This window comes from Somniosus microcephalus, chromosome 33 (assembly GCF_052327205.1).
Source record: "Somniosus microcephalus isolate GS21.2 chromosome 33, FLI_Smic_1.0, whole genome shotgun sequence".
In the NCBI taxonomy this organism is placed as follows: domain Eukaryota; kingdom Metazoa; phylum Chordata; class Chondrichthyes; order Squaliformes; family Somniosidae; genus Somniosus; species Somniosus microcephalus.
The window spans coordinates 30808020-30828977 of NC_141019.1; the positions used below are offsets into that span (position 1 = coordinate 30808020).

At 46.6% G+C, this 20958-nt stretch overlaps 2 protein-coding genes across 4 annotated transcripts in view; one reads left to right on the top strand and one right to left on the bottom strand.

Annotated features, from left to right (window-relative positions):
- Positions 1-1151: 1151 nt before the first annotated feature.
- LOC147097086 (uncharacterized) lies at positions 1152-19086 on the bottom strand. Its single transcript, XM_085972528.1, has 4 exons — positions 18764-19086; positions 11679-11845; positions 3922-7113; positions 1152-3822 (listed from the first exon to the last, which is right to left on the bottom strand). Exons 3-4 carry the CDS (start codon positions 5231-5233, stop codon positions 1460-1462), a joined length of 3675 nt encoding a protein of 1224 aa, XP_085828654.1. The 5' UTR covers positions 5234-7113; positions 11679-11845; positions 18764-19086; the 3' UTR covers positions 1152-1459.
- The window catches only part of cers5 (ceramide synthase 5), a 146298-nt gene continuing 143968 nt past the window's right edge, over positions 18629-20958 (top strand). For all 3 annotated transcript variants that reach the window (XM_085972900.1, XM_085972901.1, XM_085972902.1), the window contains exon 1: positions 18629-18949. In XM_085972900.1, coding sequence (XP_085829026.1) covers positions 18780-18949 — 170 coding nt within the window. In that variant the 5' untranslated portion in view covers positions 18629-18779. The remainder of the gene's footprint in view (positions 18950-20958) is intronic.

Here is a 20958-nt window from a genome sequence, read left to right on the forward strand (position 1 = left end):
GGATAGTGATGGCCTCCGTGTAAGAGGTGGCGTCCCGGATGAACGAATAAATCCGATGACTAACGCGAGTAGTCAGTAGACTCAGTTTATCTACCTCGCTAGCGGATGAGGCCCTCGCGAAGAGTTCGAAGCATTTGAGCCAGTGTCCAAATTGATTTGATGCTTCAGCAGAATGTGGATCCAAGTCCAGACGCTCTGGTTTTAGGAGTCGATCCATCCTAGTATTCTTTAGTGATTAAAATTGATGTGCCTTCAATAACCACAAAACTAGAAGTTATAGACTTTAACAAGTTGGCTTTTAATCACTAAGATCAGAGCTAACATCTCAACACACCGACTGGCTCACAGGAATGAGTCATACAGATCCTGGGATCTTTATGTAAGAGAAGTCAGGGGCGGAGCCAAGAGCCAAGACCTGGAACCTTCCAGGTTAGTCAGGAAAGAGGAAGTGAAACTATACACCGTGTGGGGGAGGGTAATATACATGAGTGCAAAACGAATACAGGCAAGACAAACAGATTTCATTACACAATCAAAAGTGGAAACTCTACGGTTATTTCCCTCCCTAGTCTGGGAATACTATGGTCAACAGTTGCATTAGCATCACCTCCGATCCCCCCATGAGATTAGTTAACTCAGCACAGGCAAGGGATTGGATATGGGACCTTCCTGATGTGTCTGGCTCATTAGCACAACACGTGTTGCATTTACCCACTGAGCCATCAAAGCTGCTTGTTAAAAAATATTTACTTGTAAATAATAATTCCAAAAATCCAGGACTGATTTTTACAAATTAATAATCAAGGAAAGGGTCATTGCATTCCTTTAAAAGGAAGCCTTCTTTATCTAGTTTGCCACATAGCCCCAAATATTATAAAGGGAGCGGTCAGCACATTTGCTAGTTGACGTAAGAAAACTACTAGGCACTTGGTCTAAGCGTTAAACAAAGCTTTAATCAACTGTTTTACAACATGGCGGTCTAGTTGTGTCCTTCACTAGTTCCTGTTAAGAATGTCCTGCGCAAGCTGGGCCTGTGCCCGAGTATTTATACTCTCCCTGGACAGCGCCACCCGCAGGCCGCTCAGTTGATTCATGTCACTAGTGTCTCTCATTTTGCCCTTGATGTGCCTCAATAATTCCGAGACTCGATGTTAGCGAAACAAAACAAGGCTTTTATTAACTTAGAAGATAACACGCAGTGGAGAGAGGTATCTTCCATCTGGAGATCTGCAGTACTGGATATGAGACCAGACTGCTTGCTTACATAGGGGCCAGGTATGGGCGGAGCCCTACACACAATGCATTCCGTACATTCCAATATACAATACAATGGTGAGGAGAAACCTGAAACCAACCACAGTCACAGGCAGTGATATACAATACAATGGTGAGGAGAAACCTGAAACCGACCACATTCACAGGCAGTGATGAATGGAATATTTCATCACATTCACCCCTTCTATAGATTTAGTCTGTCCGGGGGTTTGGTAGTCCTCTGCGACCGACGTGGCTGATGTGGTGTCGCGGGTGTCGGCTGGGTGTCCCCGGGGGCCTCCTGGGTCTCTGCCGGGGGTGCCGCCAGGGTTGTTGAAGGGGTAGTTGGTGGGGGTGCCGTTGGTCGATGTTCTTCCGGGGGTGATGAAAGAGTAGTGGGTGGGTAAGGGTTGCTGCGATCGTTGTCGCTGCTATCGCCGTGGTTGTTGTCGTTACTGGCTGGGGCGACGTCTTTTATGGACACGGTGTCCTCCCTTCCGTCGGCGTGCCGGACATATGCGTATTGGGGGTTGGCGTGGAGTAGGTACACTGGCTCCACGAGAGGGTCCGTCTTGTGGCCCCTCACATGCCTTCGCACGAATACCGGACCTGGGGTGGAGAGCCATGACGGCATGGATACGCCTGAGGTGGATTTCCGGGGAAAGACAAACATTCGTTCATGAGGCGTGGCATTAGTGGCAGTACACAATAGCGACCGTATCGAATGGAGCACATCCGAGAGGACTTCCTGCCAGCGGGAGATAGGGAGGCCCTTGGTCCTTAGAGCTAGAGTGACTGCTTTCCATACTGTCCCGTTCTCTCGCGCCACTTGGCCATTACCCCGGGGGTTGTAGCTGGTGGTACGGCTCGTGGCGATCCCCCTGGACAGCATGTACTGGCGTAGCTCTTCACTCATGAAGGACACCCCCCTATCCGTATGGATGTAGCTCGGCATACCGAACAGGCAGAACAGGCTGTTGAGGCATTTAATGACCGTGGCGCTGGTCATGTCTGGGCAGGGGAAGGCGAATGGGAACCGGGAGTATTCGTCCACAATGTTCAGGAAGTAAACATTGCGGTCGACGGACGGGAGGGGGCCCTTGAAATCTAAGCTGAGCCGCTCGAAGGGCCGTGTAGCTTTGATTAAGTGGGCTCTATCTGGGCGGTAGAACCGAGGCTTGCACTCAGCGCAAGTGCGGCAGTTCCTGGTCAGAGACCGAACTTCCTCAATCGAGTAGGGTAAGTTACGGGACTTTATGAAGTGGAACAGCTGCGTGACCCCTGGGTGGCAGAGGTCGTTGTGGAGGGTCTGTAGCCGATCCCCGGTGGCGCTGGCACACATCCCTCGTGAGAGGGCGTCAGGGGATTCGTTAAGGGCCCCTGGCCGGTAAATGATGTCGTACTCGAAGGTGGAGAGCTCGATCCGCCACCTAAGAATCTTATCATTTTTAATCTTCCCCCTCTGTTTATTATTGAACATAAACGCTACCGACCGCTGGTCGGTAAGTAGGGTGAAGCGTTTGCCGGCTAGGTAGTGGCGCCAGTGGCGCACTGCCTCCACGATGGCTTGGGCCTCCTTTTCCACGGAGGAGTGTCTGATCTCGGGCCCTTGGAGGGTCCTCGAGAAGAAAGCTACGGGCCGCCCCGCCTGGTTGAGGGTGGCCGCCAAGGCGAAGTCAGACGCATCACTTTCCACTTGAAATGGAGTGTTCTCGTCCACTGCCTGTAGCGTGGCCCGCTCAATATCCTGCTTAATACTTTTGAAGGCGGCGTGGGCCTCAGCAGAGAGCGGAAAAGAGGATACTTTCAAGAGGGGGCGGGCTTTGTCGGAGTAGTTGGGGACCCATTGGGAATAATAAGAAAATAACCCCAGGCACCTTTTCAGGGCTTTGGGAGTGTTGGGCAGGGGCAGCTCCCGTAGAGGGCGCAATCGGTCGGGGTCTGGTCCGATTTCCCCATTCTCCACCACGCTGCCTAGTATGCAGAGGCGCGTGGTGTTGAAAACGCACTTGTCCTCGTTGTAGGTGAGGTTGAGTTTTTGTGTGGTTTCCAGGAACCTCTCGAGGTTCGAGTCGTGATCCTGCTGGTTGTGACCGCAGATGGTGATGTTGTCGAGGTAGGGGAAGGTTGCCTGCAAGTGGTGGTCATCGACCATGCGGTCCATCTCCCTCTGGAAGACCGAGACCCCATTCGTCACCCCAAAGGGGACTCTGAGGAATTGGTAGAGGCGTCCGTTCGCCTCGAAGGCGGTGTACGGGCGGTCCTCTGGTCTGATAGGGAGCTGGTGGTACGCTGACTTAAGGTCGATGGTGGAGAACACCCGGTATTGGGCGATTTGGTTCACCATTTCTGATATGCGGGGTAGCGGGTAGGCGTCTAGTTGGGTGTACCTGTTGATCGTTTGGCTATAGTCGATCACCATCCGTTTCTTCTCGCTACCCCTTACCACTACCACTTGGGCACGCCACGGGCTGTTGCTGCGTTCAATAATGCGCTCTTTCAGGAGCCTGTCTACCTCGGTCGCGATAAACCGCCTGTCCTCCCAGCTGTACCTCCTGCTTTTGGTCGCTATTGGCCGGCAGTTAGGGGTAAGGTTCGCGAATAGCGAAGGCGGCTTTACCTTCAGGGTAGCCAGACCGCACACTGTGAGGGGCGGCTGGGACCCACCGTACTTGAGCGTGATGCTTTGGTGGTTGCACTGGAAATCCAGGCCCAAGATCACGCTCGCACATAGATTCTTCATGATTAATACTTTAAAATTATCATAAACAGTTCCGTTAACGGACAATTGTACCGTGCAGTAACCCAGAATGGTCGACGTTTGGGTTTTATCAGCTATAGAGATGGTACCCTGAGTAGGGACCACCTTTAGGGAGAGTTGTTGTGCCAGTTCAGGGTGGATAAAACTCTCCGTGCTTCCACTGTCAATTAAACATTTAACCCTGCACCCGTTTACCTCGATGTCCACCATTGATTTGGATAGCGGGTGCGGCCTGGTCTGGTCCACTGTGACCGATGCCACTGTAGGGCCCTGATCGAGACAAGATGGCGTCCACGCTGTCTGCTCATAAGATGGCGGACCCCACGAGGTCGGGCAAGATGGCGTCCAAGATGGCCGTTCCCACGGCGCGCACGCGGCGGTGGCGGGTTTTCCGGCGGTTGGTTTTCCGGCGGGGTTCCCTCTGCACACCTTCCCGAAGTGCCCCTTCTTACCGCACTTAAAGCAGGTGGTGCCTTTCGCCGGGCACAGGTTTCTGGTATGCTTTGGCTGCCCGCAGAAGTAGCAGTTGGGTCCCCGACGCGTCGCGGCTGTCGTAGGGCTTCTGGGGGGAGAGCGGGGCCCCGACGGTGTCGGGCTGCCGGGCGGGGAAGATGCCTTCCACGATGGCGGCGCCCTTGGTGCACACGTGGCGGCGTGGACGGCGCGGGCTGAAGAGTAGGCGTCCGAGTTTCTCTGGGCCACATCCAGGGATCGCGCGGTGTCCGCAGCCTGTTTCAGGTCCAATCCCGTTTTTTCCAGCAGTCTTTGCCGGATGTAAGTGGAGCTGAGGCCTGTGATAAAGGCATCGCGAACAAGCTCGTCGGTGTACACTGCGGCTTTTACATCTCGGCACTTGCAGTCTTTGCCAAGCATTTTCAGGGTGCCTAGGAACTCCTCCACCGATTCCCCAGGTCGCTGTGCGCGAGTGGCAAGCAGATGCCTAGCATACACCTCATTCGTAGGCTGCTGGTAATGCGCCTTTAAGATGTCGCAGGCGGCCAGGTACGTGTCGGCGTCTTGGATGAGGGGGTAAACCCGGTGGCTTACCCAATTCCGCAGAATTCCGAGTTTCATCCTCGCAGCGTCCGTAGCGTCTTTGACGGCTGCGGAATTGTCCAGGAAGAATTCCATACACATAAACCAGTGTCCGAAGCGTGCTGATGCGTCCGGAGCATGCTGATCCAAATCCAAACGTTCGGGTTTCAGGAGTTGGTCCATTGTGTTGAAAAATAAGTTAATAAAATTGATGTGCCTCAATAATTCCGAGACTCGATGTTAGCGAAACAAAACAAGGCTTTTATTAACTTAGAAGATAACACGCAGTGGAGAGAGGTATCTTCCATCTGGAGATCTGCAGTACTGGATATGAGGCCAGACTGCTTGCTTACATAGGGGCCAGGTATGGGCGGAGCCCTACACACAATGCATTCCATACATTCCAATATACAATACAATGGTGAGGAGAAACCTGAAACCAACCACAGTCACAGGCAGTGATATACAATACAATGGTGAGGAGAAACCTGAAACCGACCACAGTCACAGGCAGTGATGAATGGAATATTTCATCACAGCCCTCCTTTCTGTATTTTATATCTTACGGTTCCTGTTCAGAGGAGACCTGGAAACAGATATTTTGATAGATTCCCCTCTTCAATGACATCATGAATGGTGATATATGGCTGTGGTCCGCACTCCCATGTATAATTTTCCTCAACTGAAACTTTGTGATTTCAGCAAAGAGATTCTGCACAAAGTGTTTGCTTCCAGGCTTCCTTCTGACCTGCAGTTTTAAAGCACAAAGTACAGGGGCTAAATATGACTGCGAGACAGCAGTAACTCTACAGATAAGTAGGATGTCCGCTTGATGTGCTGGGAACTGAACAATAATTCCAAAAATCCAGGATCCAAAAATTAAGGAGGGATATACTTTCATTGGAGGCAGTTCAGAGAAGGTTCACTTGGTTGATTCCGGAGATGAAGGGGTTGTCTTATGAAGAAAGGTTGTGCAGGTTGGGTCTATATGTATTGGAGTTTAGAAGAATGAGAGGTGATTTTATTGAAACATATAAGATTCTGAGGGGGATTGACAGGGTGAATGCTGAGAGGATGTTTCCCCTCGTGGGGGAATCTAGAACTAGGGGGCATAGTTTCAGGATAAGGGGTCGCCCATTTAAAACAGAGATGAAGAGGAATTTCTTCTCTCGGGGGGTCGTGAATCTTTGGAATTCTTTACCCCAGAGAGCTGTAGAGGCGGAGTCATTGAATATATTCAAGGCGGAGATTGACAGACATTTAAACTACAAGGGAGTTCAGGGGTATGGGGAGAGAGCGGGAAAATGGTGTTGAGGCCAAGATTGGATCAGCCATGATCTTATTGAATGGCGGAGCAGGCTTGAGGGGCCAAATGGCCTACTCCTGCTCCTATTTCTTATGTACCCCAGTGATTCCTACAGATTGACCCGCTGGTTTACTAAGACAGCCAAATCCCCTCAATCTGGTTAGGCCAGGTCGGCTAGGAAGATCGTTGTGATTTTTGTTGTGGGATAATTGGGTTTTCACTGAGGTGTCCCTATTAAACAGCTCCTGTTGTATCTCCTTTTATAACATGAAAATGAAGTGGCAATGAATGAACTTTTCCTTTAATATATATATTTTTATAATAAATACCTGTAATCAATCTCAGGGATCTGCTTCTATTGAAGCTTTGCTCTCACAGTTTATGATGTAATCAAAGGTCCCTCAATTGAATTAATATCTCGTGAGAAAATGAATTGGAACCCGAACCGCTTAATGATAAAGCCTTTCTTTGCTGGTTGATTCACTTACTGTTGTATAATCAACAAAATTAATCAAAAGTAAATCAATGTTATCCTCTATTTTCGTTAGCTGCTTTTCTGCCTCTTTTAGGTTCTCACGTCATGTATTGCAGGCAGCGCTCCCTCTGGTTTCCCCTCCTTATGGGGAGATGTTTTCACGTAGAACCTCCTCCTGATAGGCCAGTAGTGATTGGGGACCTGTCATGTAGGGAATCACAAGGGTGCACTCATGAAATACGTTGTTTGCGATTGACAGTGATCGCATCTCTTTGGGAATTCCTGCATAAAAATAAATACAGGAAAGGAAACGTTGGTAATCTACAAGGAAATGAGAGCAAAGAAAAAAAAAAGGTATTTGCTGTTTTTATATTAACAGCTTATTAACAGATTGTAGTGAGATAAAACGGGGACGTTGCAGGATGTGTGACACACAACAGGCAAGATATGTGCATCCTCTAAATAGGATGTAAGAAAACTACTAGGCACTTGGTCTGAGTATTAAACAAGGCTTTAATCAACTGTTTTTCAACATGGAGATCTAGTTGTGTCCTTCACTAGTTCCTGTTAAAGAATGTCCTGAGCAAGCTGGGCCCAAGCCCGAGTATTTATACTCTCCCTGGACAGCGCCACCAGCAGGCCACCCAGTATCATTTCATAAGTTATTTCCACATGAATAACAAGATTCATGTCATTGTGGCCCATTACAAAGTGGCTGGTGCAACGATTGTGTTTCTTTGCTACTGTATTTGGCAAAATATGAAACAGTTTGTCCTTTTATTACAACTCACTGGCCAACTACTGATTCATCATTTTCACTCTGGAAGCATACAAGGAGAAATACGTGAAAATGTCTTTGGTCTGCAGGAACAGCCTTATTGTGATTTGACAATACTAGATTGAGCCAGTGAGCACAGAAATGGAATGGTCCCATAGACCTATCTGAGTTATTCAAAACCAGTGCTACAGAAAGTGGCTAATACTGCTCACTGTAACATTATTAGAAAACAAAGGCTGAAATATGATTTGTCATTTGCCTTTAGGTTATCCAATTTATAATTGGTGAACTTTGTCCTCTTCAAGATGAAGATTGACAAGAGCTTTTGGTACCCAGTATCAAGCATTCCCAGTTCAGATATAGCATTGCCAGCAACAAAGTGAAGCTCCCTCCATTTTGGTACAACCTTTTACCCTAACCCCACAAGACCATCTTGGATTACACTAATGGGAATGTTTCTACTCTCACACCAACTCTTATTATGCATTATTTGTGAGAGATTCCCAGGTGATCCCAATTTAGTGAGGAATGATCAGTTAAGTGAGGAACTGGGTGAACCCAGCACCCATGGAACCTCACTCGAGCATGAGTCAGCACCTTAATGAGAGCAGGAGAGGAAAACTAAGGGGAAAAAAACATGGCGATAACTTACAGGCCAGCCTGACTCTGTTTGGTCTATTCTAATGTCTATACACATGCGCACGCTATCCAGTGACCCCTGCGGGAAAGTGCATGTGAGGACAGAACATGCCTCCTGCTCCCCACAACTGAATATCCTGCCAAGGCTCACTGTCTAGTCTCACACATGATAAATGACTGGAGGGTTGCCAAAATCCACAGAAACAATACCTTCAGAAGAAGGAGCTATCAGAGGACAATACATGACGTGAAACATAGAAACATGGAAGATAGGAGCAGGAGTAGGCCATTCGGCCCCTCGAGCCTGTTCCGCCATTTAATGAGATCATGGCTGATCATCCAAACTCAGTACCCTGTCCCTGCCTTCTCCCCATATCCCTTGATCCCTTTAGCCTTAAGAAATATATCTAACTCCTTCTTGAATATATTTAATGAATTGGCCTCAACTGCCTTCTGTGGTAGAGAATTCCACAGGTTCACCACTCTCTGGGTGAAGAAATTCCTTCTCATCTCTGTCCTAAATGGCTTACCCCTAATCTTTAGACTGTGATCCCTGGTTCTGGACTCCCCCGCCATCGGGAACATCCTTCCTGCATCTAATCTGTCTACTCCTGTTAGAATTTTATAAGTTTCAATGAGATCCCCTCTCATTCTTCTAAACTCTAGCGAATATAAGCCTAATCGACCCAATCTCTCCTCATACGTCATTCTTGCCATCCCAGGTATCAGTCTGGTGAATCTTCACTGCACTCTCTCCATGGCAAGAACATCCTTCCTCAGATAAGGCGACCAAAACTGCACACAATACTCAAGGTGTGGTCTCACCAAGGCCCTGTACAACTGCAGCAAGACATCCTTGCTCCTGTACTCGAATCCTCTCGCTATGAAGGCCAACATACCATTTGCCTTCTTAACCGCCTGCTGCACCTGCATGCTTACCTTCAGCGACTGGTGCACAAGGACACCCAGGTCTCGTTGCACTTCCCCTTTTCCCAATCTATTGCCGTTCAGATAATAATCTGTCTTCCTGTTTTTGCCACCGAAGTGGATAACCTCACACTTATCCACATTATACTGCATTTGCCATGCATCTGCCCAATCACCCAACCTGTCCAAATCATACTGGAGTTTCTCTGCATCCTCCTCACAGCACACACGCCCACCCAGCTTTGTGTCGTCTGCAAACTTGGAGATATTACATCTAGTTCCCTCGTCTAGATCATTTATATATATTGTGAATAGCTGGGGTCCTAGCACCGATCCCTGCGGTACCCCACTAGTCACTGCCTGCCACTCGGAAAAAGACCCGTTTATTCCAACTCTTTGCTTCCTGTCTGCCAACCAGTTCTCTATCCAAGACAGTATCTTACCCCCAATCCCATGTGATTTAACTTTACACGCTAATCTCTTATGCGGGACCTTATCAAAAGCCTTCTGAAAGTCCAAATACACCACATCCACTGGTTCTCCCTTATCTATTCTACCAGTTACAGCCTCAAAAAATTCCAGTAGATTAGTCAAGCATGATTTACCTTTTGTAAATCCATGTTGACTTTGTCCGATCCTGTCACTGTTTTCCAAGTGCTCTGCTATTACATCTTTAATAATGGACTCTAGCATTTTCCCCACTACCGATGTCAGGCTTACCGGTCTATAATTCCCCGTTTTCTCTCTACCACCTTTTTTGAATAGTGGGGTAACATTAGCTACCCTCCAATCCATGGGAACTGTGCCAGATCTATAGAATTTTGGAAGATGACCAGCAATGCCTCTACTATTTCTAGGGCCACTTCCTTAAGTACCCTAGGATGTAGATTATCAGGCCCTGGGGATTTATCGGCCTTCAATCCCGTCAATTTCCCTAACACCATTTCTCTACAAATACTGATTTCATTCAATTCCTCCCTCTCATTAGACCCTATGTTCCCGACATCTCTGGGAGGTTATTTGTGTCCTCCAAGAGAACCTAAAAGAGGCAGAAAAGCAGATATCAGTTTTCTCCATTCTTCTGAAAATGCCAAGAAATGGCTTTATACCATTGGAGGCTTTTCCCCAAGTGCTGGGTGTGATAAACAGCAGCACCATCAAATCTGATGGTATACATCAACTGCAAGGGTTTCCGGTCCCTCCAGAACATGCATCCAGAACAATGATTGCAAAGGTTGGGGATCAATCAATGCTTCCGTTTTATTTGTTCATGGGCAAGTGTTGGCATCGCTGGCCCATCCCTAATTGCCCTTGAGAAGGTAGTGGTGAGTCACCTTCTTGAACTGCTGCAGTCCGTGTGGTGAAGGTAATACTTGACAACAGGTTCCTTCTCTAAAGGACATTAGTGAACCAGATGGGTTTTTAAGACAAAACGGTCACCCTTACTGATACCAGCTTTTTATTCCAGATTTATTTAATTAACTGAATTTAAATTCCCCAGCTGCTGTAGGTGGGATTTGAACACATATCTCTGGATCATTAATCCAGGCCTACTAAATTACTAGTCCAGTAACATAACCACTATGCTACCGTACCCTTGGTTCCCTCCTTCGGCAGTCTTATGTGTTTGGTTTATTTGAACGGGATAACCAACCAGAAGACTGTTTTTTGGAGACCTTGAATATGCCTTAAAACCATACTTACTCCTAATTATAGATAATGTGCTAATTTCAGTTTGCAAAATCTACTGCCAGCAATAAATGAACATCTGGTTGGTTAAAAAAATATATTTTTTGTTTTGATGGTAACTGACTGGAGTTGTTGCTCAGTTACCAGCTGAAGACCTTAACAACCTCTGATCCAATTATAGGGCTTGATACTGTTTAATGACCTCTCCGCCTTATCGACCATTAGAGGGCACTGGTCTTCTCCATATGTCAAAACACTTGCGGTTCTTGGCTTTATAAATTAATGTGGAAGGAGAATTTGATTTGAAATCGCTTTATATATTTAATAACCAAACAATATTTTTAATAATGTAATGAATTAAAAATATACAGGAAACTCTCTGGTATCCAGCACCGACGGGACCGAGATGCTGCCGGTTGATTAAAAATTCCGGATGATGGAGAGGGTTATCTACCAAGGCTATTTTTAACAAACAAAGAGTCAGACTCCTGTTATTGAGGTGTTCGGACTTCCGACAGCATCAAGAGGCCGAGTAGTGGCAGTTTGGAGAACTACCCCCACTGACTAACTCGGCCGCCGCGGGAGACTCGGACTCTGACTTGGCAACATTTCCCGTTATTGAGGTGTTGTTTTCGGAGTATGCATTTTGCCAGTTAATAGAGAATTCCGGATATTTAGGTGCTGTTTAAACGAGAGTTTCCTGTATATAGGAGTAACCAGACAAAGTCTGCAGGTCTACAACTATCTATGTATTACCTAAATCTATCAATGTAATACTGCATTCAGGATAGCAAAAAGAAAAAGAAAGACTTACATTTCTATAGCGCCTTTCATGACCTCAGGATGTCCCAAAGCGCTTTACAGCCAATGAAGTACTTTGTGAAATAACAACAGAAAATGCTGGAAAAACTCAGCAGGCCAGGCAACATCCGTGGAGAGAGAAATCGAGTCAACGTTTCAGGTCGAAACCCTTCGTCAGGACTGAAAAAAACACAGGAAATGAAACAGATTAAAAGGCCAGTTTGGGGGTTGGGAAATGGGGATGAAAGAACAAAAGAGAAGTGAAGAGACATTAAGAGGTATTCAAAACCAGACGAGATGGTGATGGGACTAGTAAAGAGACAAAAGACGGCTCTAGATTAGGTGTGAAATGCGCTGGCAGAATGGGAGACAGCTGCCATGTGGGAGAGAAAAAAAGGGGGAAGGGCACAAAACAAAGGTGTGGATAAAAAATATATGTAAAAATGTAATGGGGGCCGAGGTTATGATCTGAAATTGTTGAACTCGATATTGAGTCCGGAAGGCTGTAAAGTGCCTAATCGGAAGATGAGGTGCTTTTGAAGTGTAGTCACTGTTGTAATGCAGGAAACGCTGCAGCCAAATCTCTCACAGCAAACTCCCACAAACGGCAATGTGATAATGACCAGATAATCTGTATTAGTGATGTTGATGGAGGGATAAATATTGGCCAAGCCACCAGGGATAACTCCCCTGCTCTTCTTCAAAATAGTGCCATGGAATCTTTTACATCCACCTGAGAGAGTAGACGGGGCCTCGGTTTTAACATCTCATCTGAAAGACGGCACCTCTGACAGTGCAGCACTCCCTCAGTACTGCCAGCCTAGATTTTTGTGCTCAAGTCTCTGGAGTGAGAACTTGAACCCACAACCTTCTGATTCAGAGGCAAGGGTGCTACCCACTATACCGCAGCTAACAAGCAGGAAGAATAAAACAAAACATCTTGTGACATCTGTGGGGCAGGGAATTAGTTATTTGGTTTAGCATTTTTTTATAATTCACCTATGATGTCACTTCCTGACAAGTCACAAGAAAAATAATGAAAATTATTATTTTATCTTGCGTCTGGAAATACCAGTCAAAATTCTAACCTCAAATGCCAGATTCATTATATTCATCCCAATCTATTTCATGTGTTGTATCTTCCCAAAGTACAAGGGAAGGAGTTTCCCATAATGTTATTTTTGGCAAAAGAGTGTTAGGGGGGAGGAGAAATTGACCGATAAAGGAAATGCATTCCAATCATTGAAAAAAAATGAAAACAAGAAAGTAACGCATCTACAAGACATTGCATTTTCTGCCATCAAACTGTGAACTAGCTCCTCTGATGGCTCAACATTCCTGAGTTCGGGAGGGGAAATTTGGCCAGCTCCTGATTGTTATCCACTGACCCCCTGCTAGCAGTCTGCGTCTGTAGACATTCATTGCTGACAAAATTGGACTCTGCTGTGAGGTCTTCCTGCGATCTAATAGCTCCCTGACCATCACAGTCTCGGTTCATACATGAAGAATTGGGGCTTGGGTGTGGTACAAAGAACTGCGAGCACAGATGGGAGTGCATCACAGCATTAGTCAATGCCTTCGGGAGGGAAGAAGAACAAAGAACTTTTGTACGACATGTCATACGACTTCCTCAAATTGTAACTCTTTTTAATATTGTATACATGATAGAAATGTAGGAGTGTATTTCAGGGCAGATCACACATCTTGGGTTTCCAGTAGCGTTGCCGAGTCATTCAAGCTGCACGCTTGACATTTATGCGCAATGCCTCAACCTTTCACCCTATTAATGTCTGCAACAAATGGCTGTCAACCCTTTTATAATATTTTTGAACATTGTGCGAGAGGTTCCCTGGTATTACAGGTCCTCCCTGTTACAGGATTGTGACACAGGGGAGGATTTTTCGACACAATACTTCCTGGATTTGCATTCCCGATTGTTTGACTCCTTCTTCAGCGGCAAACCTCAATTTGCTGAAGAGAGGAACCTGAGGCAAACAACTTGCTGGCCAACTATTAATTCATAATCATTCATCACCATGCGATATGTTGATAATATGTCAGGTTGGCTCAGTTGCTAGCAGTCTTGGGTTCCAGTCCCACTCCAGAGACTCGAGCACATAATCTAGGCTGACACGCCAGTGCAGTGCTGAGGCCTCCGCTGCACTGTTGGAGGTGTTGTCCTTTGGATGAGGCGTTAATCCGAGGCCCCATCTGGCAGTTCTGACGATTCAAGTGAACTTTAAGGATCCTATGGGAGTATTTGATAATGAGCAGGGAGTTCTCTTAGTATTCTGGCCAACATTCCTCCCTCAACCATCACCACGGCAAAACAAATTACTCAGTCATTGCTGTTTGAGGGATCTTGCTGTGCACAAAAATAGCTGCAGTGCTTGCCTGCACGACAACATTCAATGCACTTTAAATGTAATTCATTGGGGTCTATTTTGACCTTTGGGCAACCTGATTGATCGGTGGCATAGAGGCACCCGCCATTTTGAGGCCCCGGCCTCATTTAAATTTGGCAGGCAAGCTGCGGGGTGTCAAACAGGGGTCCTGAAGCTGCTCTCCGGATTGAGGCCTCAAGACCGGGCTGGGGCGGCTGCCAGCAAGGTAAGTTACGGGGGGGGTGGGAGTCGTGAACTCGGAGGGTGGTGGTCCCGGGGCAGCAGTGGCCCAGATTATTCTTGTGGGCCCCGGAGGAACACTCCGAGGTCCGCGAAAAGAATTCAACACTTAATTTTGGCGGTCAGTTCCATCGCCCGTGAAACTGGTTGGGTTGGGGTTAGGCGCTGACCGGTTCTCACCAAAAATGACAATCGGGGTCCTATTTACGACATAGGACTCCAATAGTAAAAGGGGCTTATTGTCTGAAACGGGCGGGCACTTTGGACACCCGGCAGTTGGCCCCTTTCAAAATGGAGCCGGCTGCATCACCGCTGTTAACGGGGCGGTAAGACTACCGACCACATCTTGAGGCTGTTACTGCCCCATTAACGGCAGGTGAAGGCAGTGTAATTCGACTCCATTGTGTGTGAACTGATTTGAGATGTTTCAAAGAAATGCGATAAGGCGTTTTTATGGAAGATTTATTTTCTTATACAAAATGACAGTTGGCAGGGAGTGTGTTGTGATACAAACTCAGGATTCTAATGACTACTTATGACAGCATCGGAATTCCTGAAGTGTGTAACAGTCGGTTTCAAATTCGCAGCCAACTCTCTGTATAAGGCGGACTTTGTGCCTCTGCACTTTCTGACAATTCCATCTCTGTGAATTGAATTTGTTGGTGTCATAATGTGCGGATTGTGTTCCTGTAGTTTTGTACCGCTGATGTCAAATACCCATTACACAGATGGGCCTCTGATATCATAATCTGCTAGATTTCTATAACTAACTAGCAGAGGAGGCAAACACGACGCCAGCCATTTTTCAAGACAAGATAAATAGCCTTCAGCTTCCCCAGTAGCTCTGTTGATAAGTGCAATGCATGTGTAGAACTGAGCCATTCCAATCAGGAAGAACCAATGTTTGACTTCCAATCTATGCTGAGTTAGCTGCTATCAGCTGGGGAGGTGATATCAGTGCTACAATTAACCTCACAGTCCTGGGTTAGGAAGGGCAAGAAAAGGTCAGGGCTCCTGCTCCTGGTTGCTTTCTAGTGACCCCTCCTTAAGTATATGAACTGTTACAATTCAGGCTTTCTCTCCAACAATCTTTATTCATTTTAAATTTGCAGTGCTTGGCTAACTGAAAATGAATGCGAAATGGTTTCATTCAGAGATTTTATAATCTCATGCAAGGCAGAGCTCTGGACATGATCGGGTTTGATTGTGGAGCCTTCTGTGGTGGAATAGCTTCCTATCTTTCGTTGTCTAGGGTCACGCAGGAAGAGTGGCCATTTGGATGAGGTAATGGAGGGGTGCCAAACTGCCAATGCTCATAGAATTGCAGTTGTTATCTGAAGAAGGATGTTCTTGCCATGGAGGGAGTGCAGCGAAGATTCACCAGACTGGTACCTGGGATGGCAGGAATGACGTATGAGGAGAGGTTGGGTCGATTGGGCTTATATTCGCTAGAGTTTAGAAGAATGAGAGGGGATCTCATTGAAACTTATAAAATTCTAACAGGACTAGACAGACTAGATGCAGGAAGGATGTTCCCGATGGTCGGGGAGTCCAGAACCAGGGGTCACAGTCTAAGGATAAGGGGTAAGCCATTTAGGACAGAGATGAGGAGGCATTTCTTCACCCAGAGAGTGGTGAATCTGTGGAATTCTCTACCACAGAAGGCAGTTGAGGCCAATTCATTAAATATATTCAAGAAGGAGTTGGATATATTTCTTAAGGCTAAAGGGATCAAGGGATATGGGGAGAAGGCAGGGACAGGGTACTGAATTTGGATGATCAGCCATGATCTCATTGAATGGCGGAGCAGGCTCGAGGGGCCGAATGGCCTGTTCCTGCTCCTATCTTCTATGTTGCCGTGTTCTGTGAATTCACCCCTCTGTACAAATAGGAACACCGAGAACAAGGATTATAAAAGGGGTATAATCAGTGGGGCCGGAGAGCCCCAGGTACAACTTTACACACTTTCACCCTACCATCTTTCTTTAATGGTATTACTGGACCTCCCATGGCGTTGCTCACGAGTAGACTGGGCAATGTTAAATTGGTTTCTGTAAAGTGCCAGCTAACAGGGGTTTACTCTTCTGTATGTGTATGGATACATAGTTCTGACTGGAATACGCCATTCTGTCTGAAGTCTTTACAATGTTTAATTGCATGGGAATTTGCTCCTCGGACTGTGATTGCCCCAGTAACCCTTTCAACGCTAGCTAATCAAATGACAGATAATTTATTGCAATATGGATGGGTTAATCTGTAGTTTCCAACAGACATGCATGGATACTTAGGACTGAGCTCTTTGTGTTAGCTAACAATTGTTAGAAGACGCAAAGCTCACCCACAGGATAGAACTAGTTAATACGGATCACCGGGTTGTTAATTGCTTATACTTACAGTCACTTGTTCCAGCCCTCTGAAAGGTTAAATACAGATATGCCTACAACCTCTCACTGGTGTGCGCTGTCTGTTGGGGAACAACCCAGATGTTATTTATAATTGCAGTCCCACCAGGAAGCCCTGCTAGCATGGCTTTCACAGTTTTGCTTTGTCCTGATGATATGCTAGTTGCTTCAGCCAGGTAGAGACTGCCCTTGTACTTTTGAAATCTATCTTGAGCGACAGTTTTGTAGCCAGAAACTGCCTGCATCTGGGCATAATATGGCAACATTTCATTGGTTCAGTTCACACAGTTCCATCACATGTACAGATCGCTGTGGTGATGCAAGACACTGTGAGCGTAATGATGATGTTTATGTAAAAAACTCAGAAAAACACTTTGGGTTCCAGCAAAACAGTGAGAACTAAGCCCTTTTTTTTTTAGTCTGATTTAGTTTTGCTTCTGTATAATTTTACTTGAGTTTAATAAATAATATTTAACAGTTTTAGCCTGAGCTTCATGGTCTGTCAGCATAGTGTCTTCCACCAATTCGGAAAGAATTGAGCACAAGATGGGCAGGCGATATTTCTGGTGCACACCTGAATGGCAGAAGGGCTCATTATTCATCATAGAGCAATGCTTTCAAATATATTTTGTCAATAACGTCAAGTTTCAGTTCATACTCGCTGGAGTTTAGAAGAATGAGAGGGGATCTCATTGAAACTTATAAAATTCTAACAGGACTAGACAGACTAGATGCAGGAAGGATGTTCCTGATGGCCGGGGAGTCCAGAACCAGGGGTTACAGTCTAAGGATAAGGGGTAAGCCATTTAGGACAGAGATGAGGAGGAATTTCTTCACCCAGAGAGTGGTGAACCTGTGGAATTCTCTACCACAGAAGGCAGTGGAGGCCAATTCATTAAATATATTCAAGAAGGAGTTAGATATATTTCTTAAGGCTAAAGGGATCAAGGGATATGGGGAGAAGGCAGGGACAGGGTACTGAATTTGGATGATCAGCCATGATCTCATTAAATGGCGGAGCAGGCTCGAGGGGCTGAATGGCCTACTCCTGCTCCTATCTTCTATGTTTCTATGAAAACCAGGTGAGTGCAGTCCCACACAGCTGGACGACGGAGGAGAAACATTGGAGGAGGATAGTGTGGTCAACCGTGCGAAAGGCTGCAGAGAAGGACGAGGAGGGATAGTTTACTGCAGTCACAGAGTATATAATTTGTGACTTTGAATAGGGCTGTTTCAGTGCGGTGGCGGGGACAGAAACCTGATTGTAAAGGTTCAAACATGGAGTTGCGGGAAAGATGGGTATGGATGTGGGAGGCGACAACACATTCAAGGACTTTGGAGAGGAAAGGGAGGTTGGAGACAATACTTTGAATGAGCTGATCTGTTGACTGTGGTGCGTTGTGGATGTTCTTTCCCAAGTGTGGAAGACCCTGTAAGTCACAGATACCACACACAGTATTTTACAGAAACGAAAGCTTCATGGCATTGTCAATAGTGTGGCATTTAATTTGTTACGAGGTTATATGTACTTTTGTCCCTGAATCAGAAGATTACGGGCTCGAGCACAAAAAGAATCTATCACATTTTTCTGATTCTCAGAATCAGTCATCACATCTCTCAGACACTTCCAGCACACCTATCCAGCCCACAGCTGTTCTTTTGACTACGTTGTGCAACGTAGCTTGTGACATTAAAGGAAAATTAAGTTAGGGATTCTTTTGATCAGTTATTGGAAGGTATAATGTATTCACATGGTGACAATTGGCAGTGCAGCATTAATAACACTTTGTCTGGCTTGCAATGATAGATCGCCTTGCTTATGAATAGTTAAAAGTATTGCAGGGAATGTTAGTGGTACCTCAACAATGCCTTATTATTATTATAATATATATAGCACCGGAACACAGCCTTGCTCCGTTTGCAGCGCGACAGGGCACTCTTCGCCCTGGATGACGTGATGTAAAAAGGGCAGGGCCCCCGATCGGTGACGTCAGCCTGTGGTTATTAGGCAGTTCGGCGCCGCCCCGCCTGGGAGAAACGGAGTGCGAGAAAGAAGAGGAGCGCAAACTCGCCTCATCCACTCCCAACATGGCCGGCTTCGCAGCCTGGTTCTGGAACGAGCGCTTCTGGCTCCCTCACAACGTCACCTGGGCCGACCTGAAGAACACGGACGGCGCTGAGTACCCGCAAGCCGGCGACTTGTTCTTCGCCTTCCCGCTGGCCATCGGCATCTTCGTCGTCCGCCTGGCGTTCGAGAGGTGAGCGGAGGATGAGGCGGAGGGGGGGGGGAAGGGAGACCGTGACTGACAAGGCGCCGTGGTCAATCGGAGCTCCCGGCCGCACGTTTGCTGGATCGGGGCCGAGGTCCCGCCCCCTTTTTTTTTCGGTGCGAAGGACGCTGATTGGTTTGTTCGGGTCCTCCGTTGTCGGCTGCGCCTTGCACTCGCGCTCCCCATTGGCCCGCCTGCGCTGTCGATCAATTAAAGTGATCTGTCAGTGAGGAGTGGGCGGGCCAGGGCAGGCAGTGTGCCCAGTAAATACTGTGATTATTGAAGCAGTACTCCTTCGAACACTTCGCAGCCAAGTGTGTTTGTTGGTAAATAATGGATCCAACAGGGTAACAATTTCAGGCAATTGTGCTACAATGGTGAATTTTTATTTCTTGGAAATAATAAACAGAACTGGCGTGGAAACAGATTCAATAGTTGCCTTCAAAAGGGAATTCGATAAATACTTGAAGGCGAACAAATTTCAGAGATATGGGGAAAGAGCGGGGGAGTGGGACTGACTGGATTGCTCTTCGCAAGAGCCAGTGCAGACTCAATGGGCCAAATGGCCTGCTTCTGTGCTGGAGCATTCTATGAACTGATAAAACTCAATTAGCATAGCATCTGTCTTGAAATAATTGTTTTTCAATGGGTTCTTTAGTGTTCCTTTGGGCCATTCACTTTTTTTTTCTGGTGGGGTAACCTACTCCCAGAGCTTATGTCCACTCTGATCAGCTACTAGTTGGTGTAGGAGGATGGCCTGGAGTTTCTGGCCAAAAGTTGCAAACTCGCTGTGGAATCGTAGATAGGGAACCCATTGTCTTAGTGGTCGGTGGCACAGGATATTGGTAGGTGCTACACCAGTGCCTGTGTATTGTAGTAAGTACCTATACATCGAAGGTGTGAGAATTACGGCAGGTGTCTGGTGCACTTACTGCCATCTGCTCTGCACTTGCCTTTAAATGTGCAGAATCCAATTACCTTCCCTTTTAGTTATTGAATACAGTCTCCAACTGGTCTTGATTTCAGAGTGATTATGAAAGGAAGGTTGATTGGGGAGATTGGCATGTGGAGGTCTTTTGGTTTCTATATGAGTACCGTTCCTGGGGCCCCTATTTGAATGTTGAAATGTTTTTGTAAGTTCTCTGTTTTGTTTAAGCTGCAGTGTACCACAATAGTAACCTTTTTTTACCCTCCGATATTATTTTGCTGACTAGGTCAAATCCAAATATTTTTAAAAGAAAGATTTCCTGCTATTGCCATCATATCCAACTGCTCCTCAGTGGCACTGCTGTGGTACGGAGCCATGCACATTGGAAGGCTGTAGGTTTGATCCCTGGTTTGTGTAGGGCAGTGGTGGGCACTGCAATTGCTCTATTGTCCCTGGGCTAGGGAGAAGGAAACACAAAAAAAGGTCAGCTCGGGTTACCCACTCCTGATCGCTATTCAGCGAGCTCTGCTGCAAAATGCACATTTGGCAAGGACCGGATTGAGCTTGTGATGTGCCCACAATGAAAGAACTTGCCAATATCTAGTATCTAGGCAAGCACCTATGGCACTCTATCCCAGCAAGGCTTGACTCCTTCAAGAGAGCACACTAGAAGGAAGGAAAGGGAGGTAGAGAAGACATTTTTAAGTTTTGGAGGGGTACGATTTTGAGTGTTTATGTCTACCAAAAATAATGGGCAGGAACCTGGAATTAAGAACATGGTCGCTGTGTAAGTGCTGAAGCTCTAGTTTACAGACTGACTTCTGCTATTAGTGTAGTAAGCAAATCCCCAGGTATAGTGATTCAGTCCAATTTGGTTAAGTATTCGTGTTGGCTTGAAGTAATGGAATACACGTTTGTGCGGTGTATTGGGGCAGTTCTGTGAATATCAGAGCCCGGTAGTGTAGAATGTTGGAGCCCTATTTTGGAGATGTTTAGGTCCCATATCTGACTGATGTTCAAATTCACAAATTTTGGGGGGGGGGGGAGGAAGGGGGGGGGGAGGAAGGAG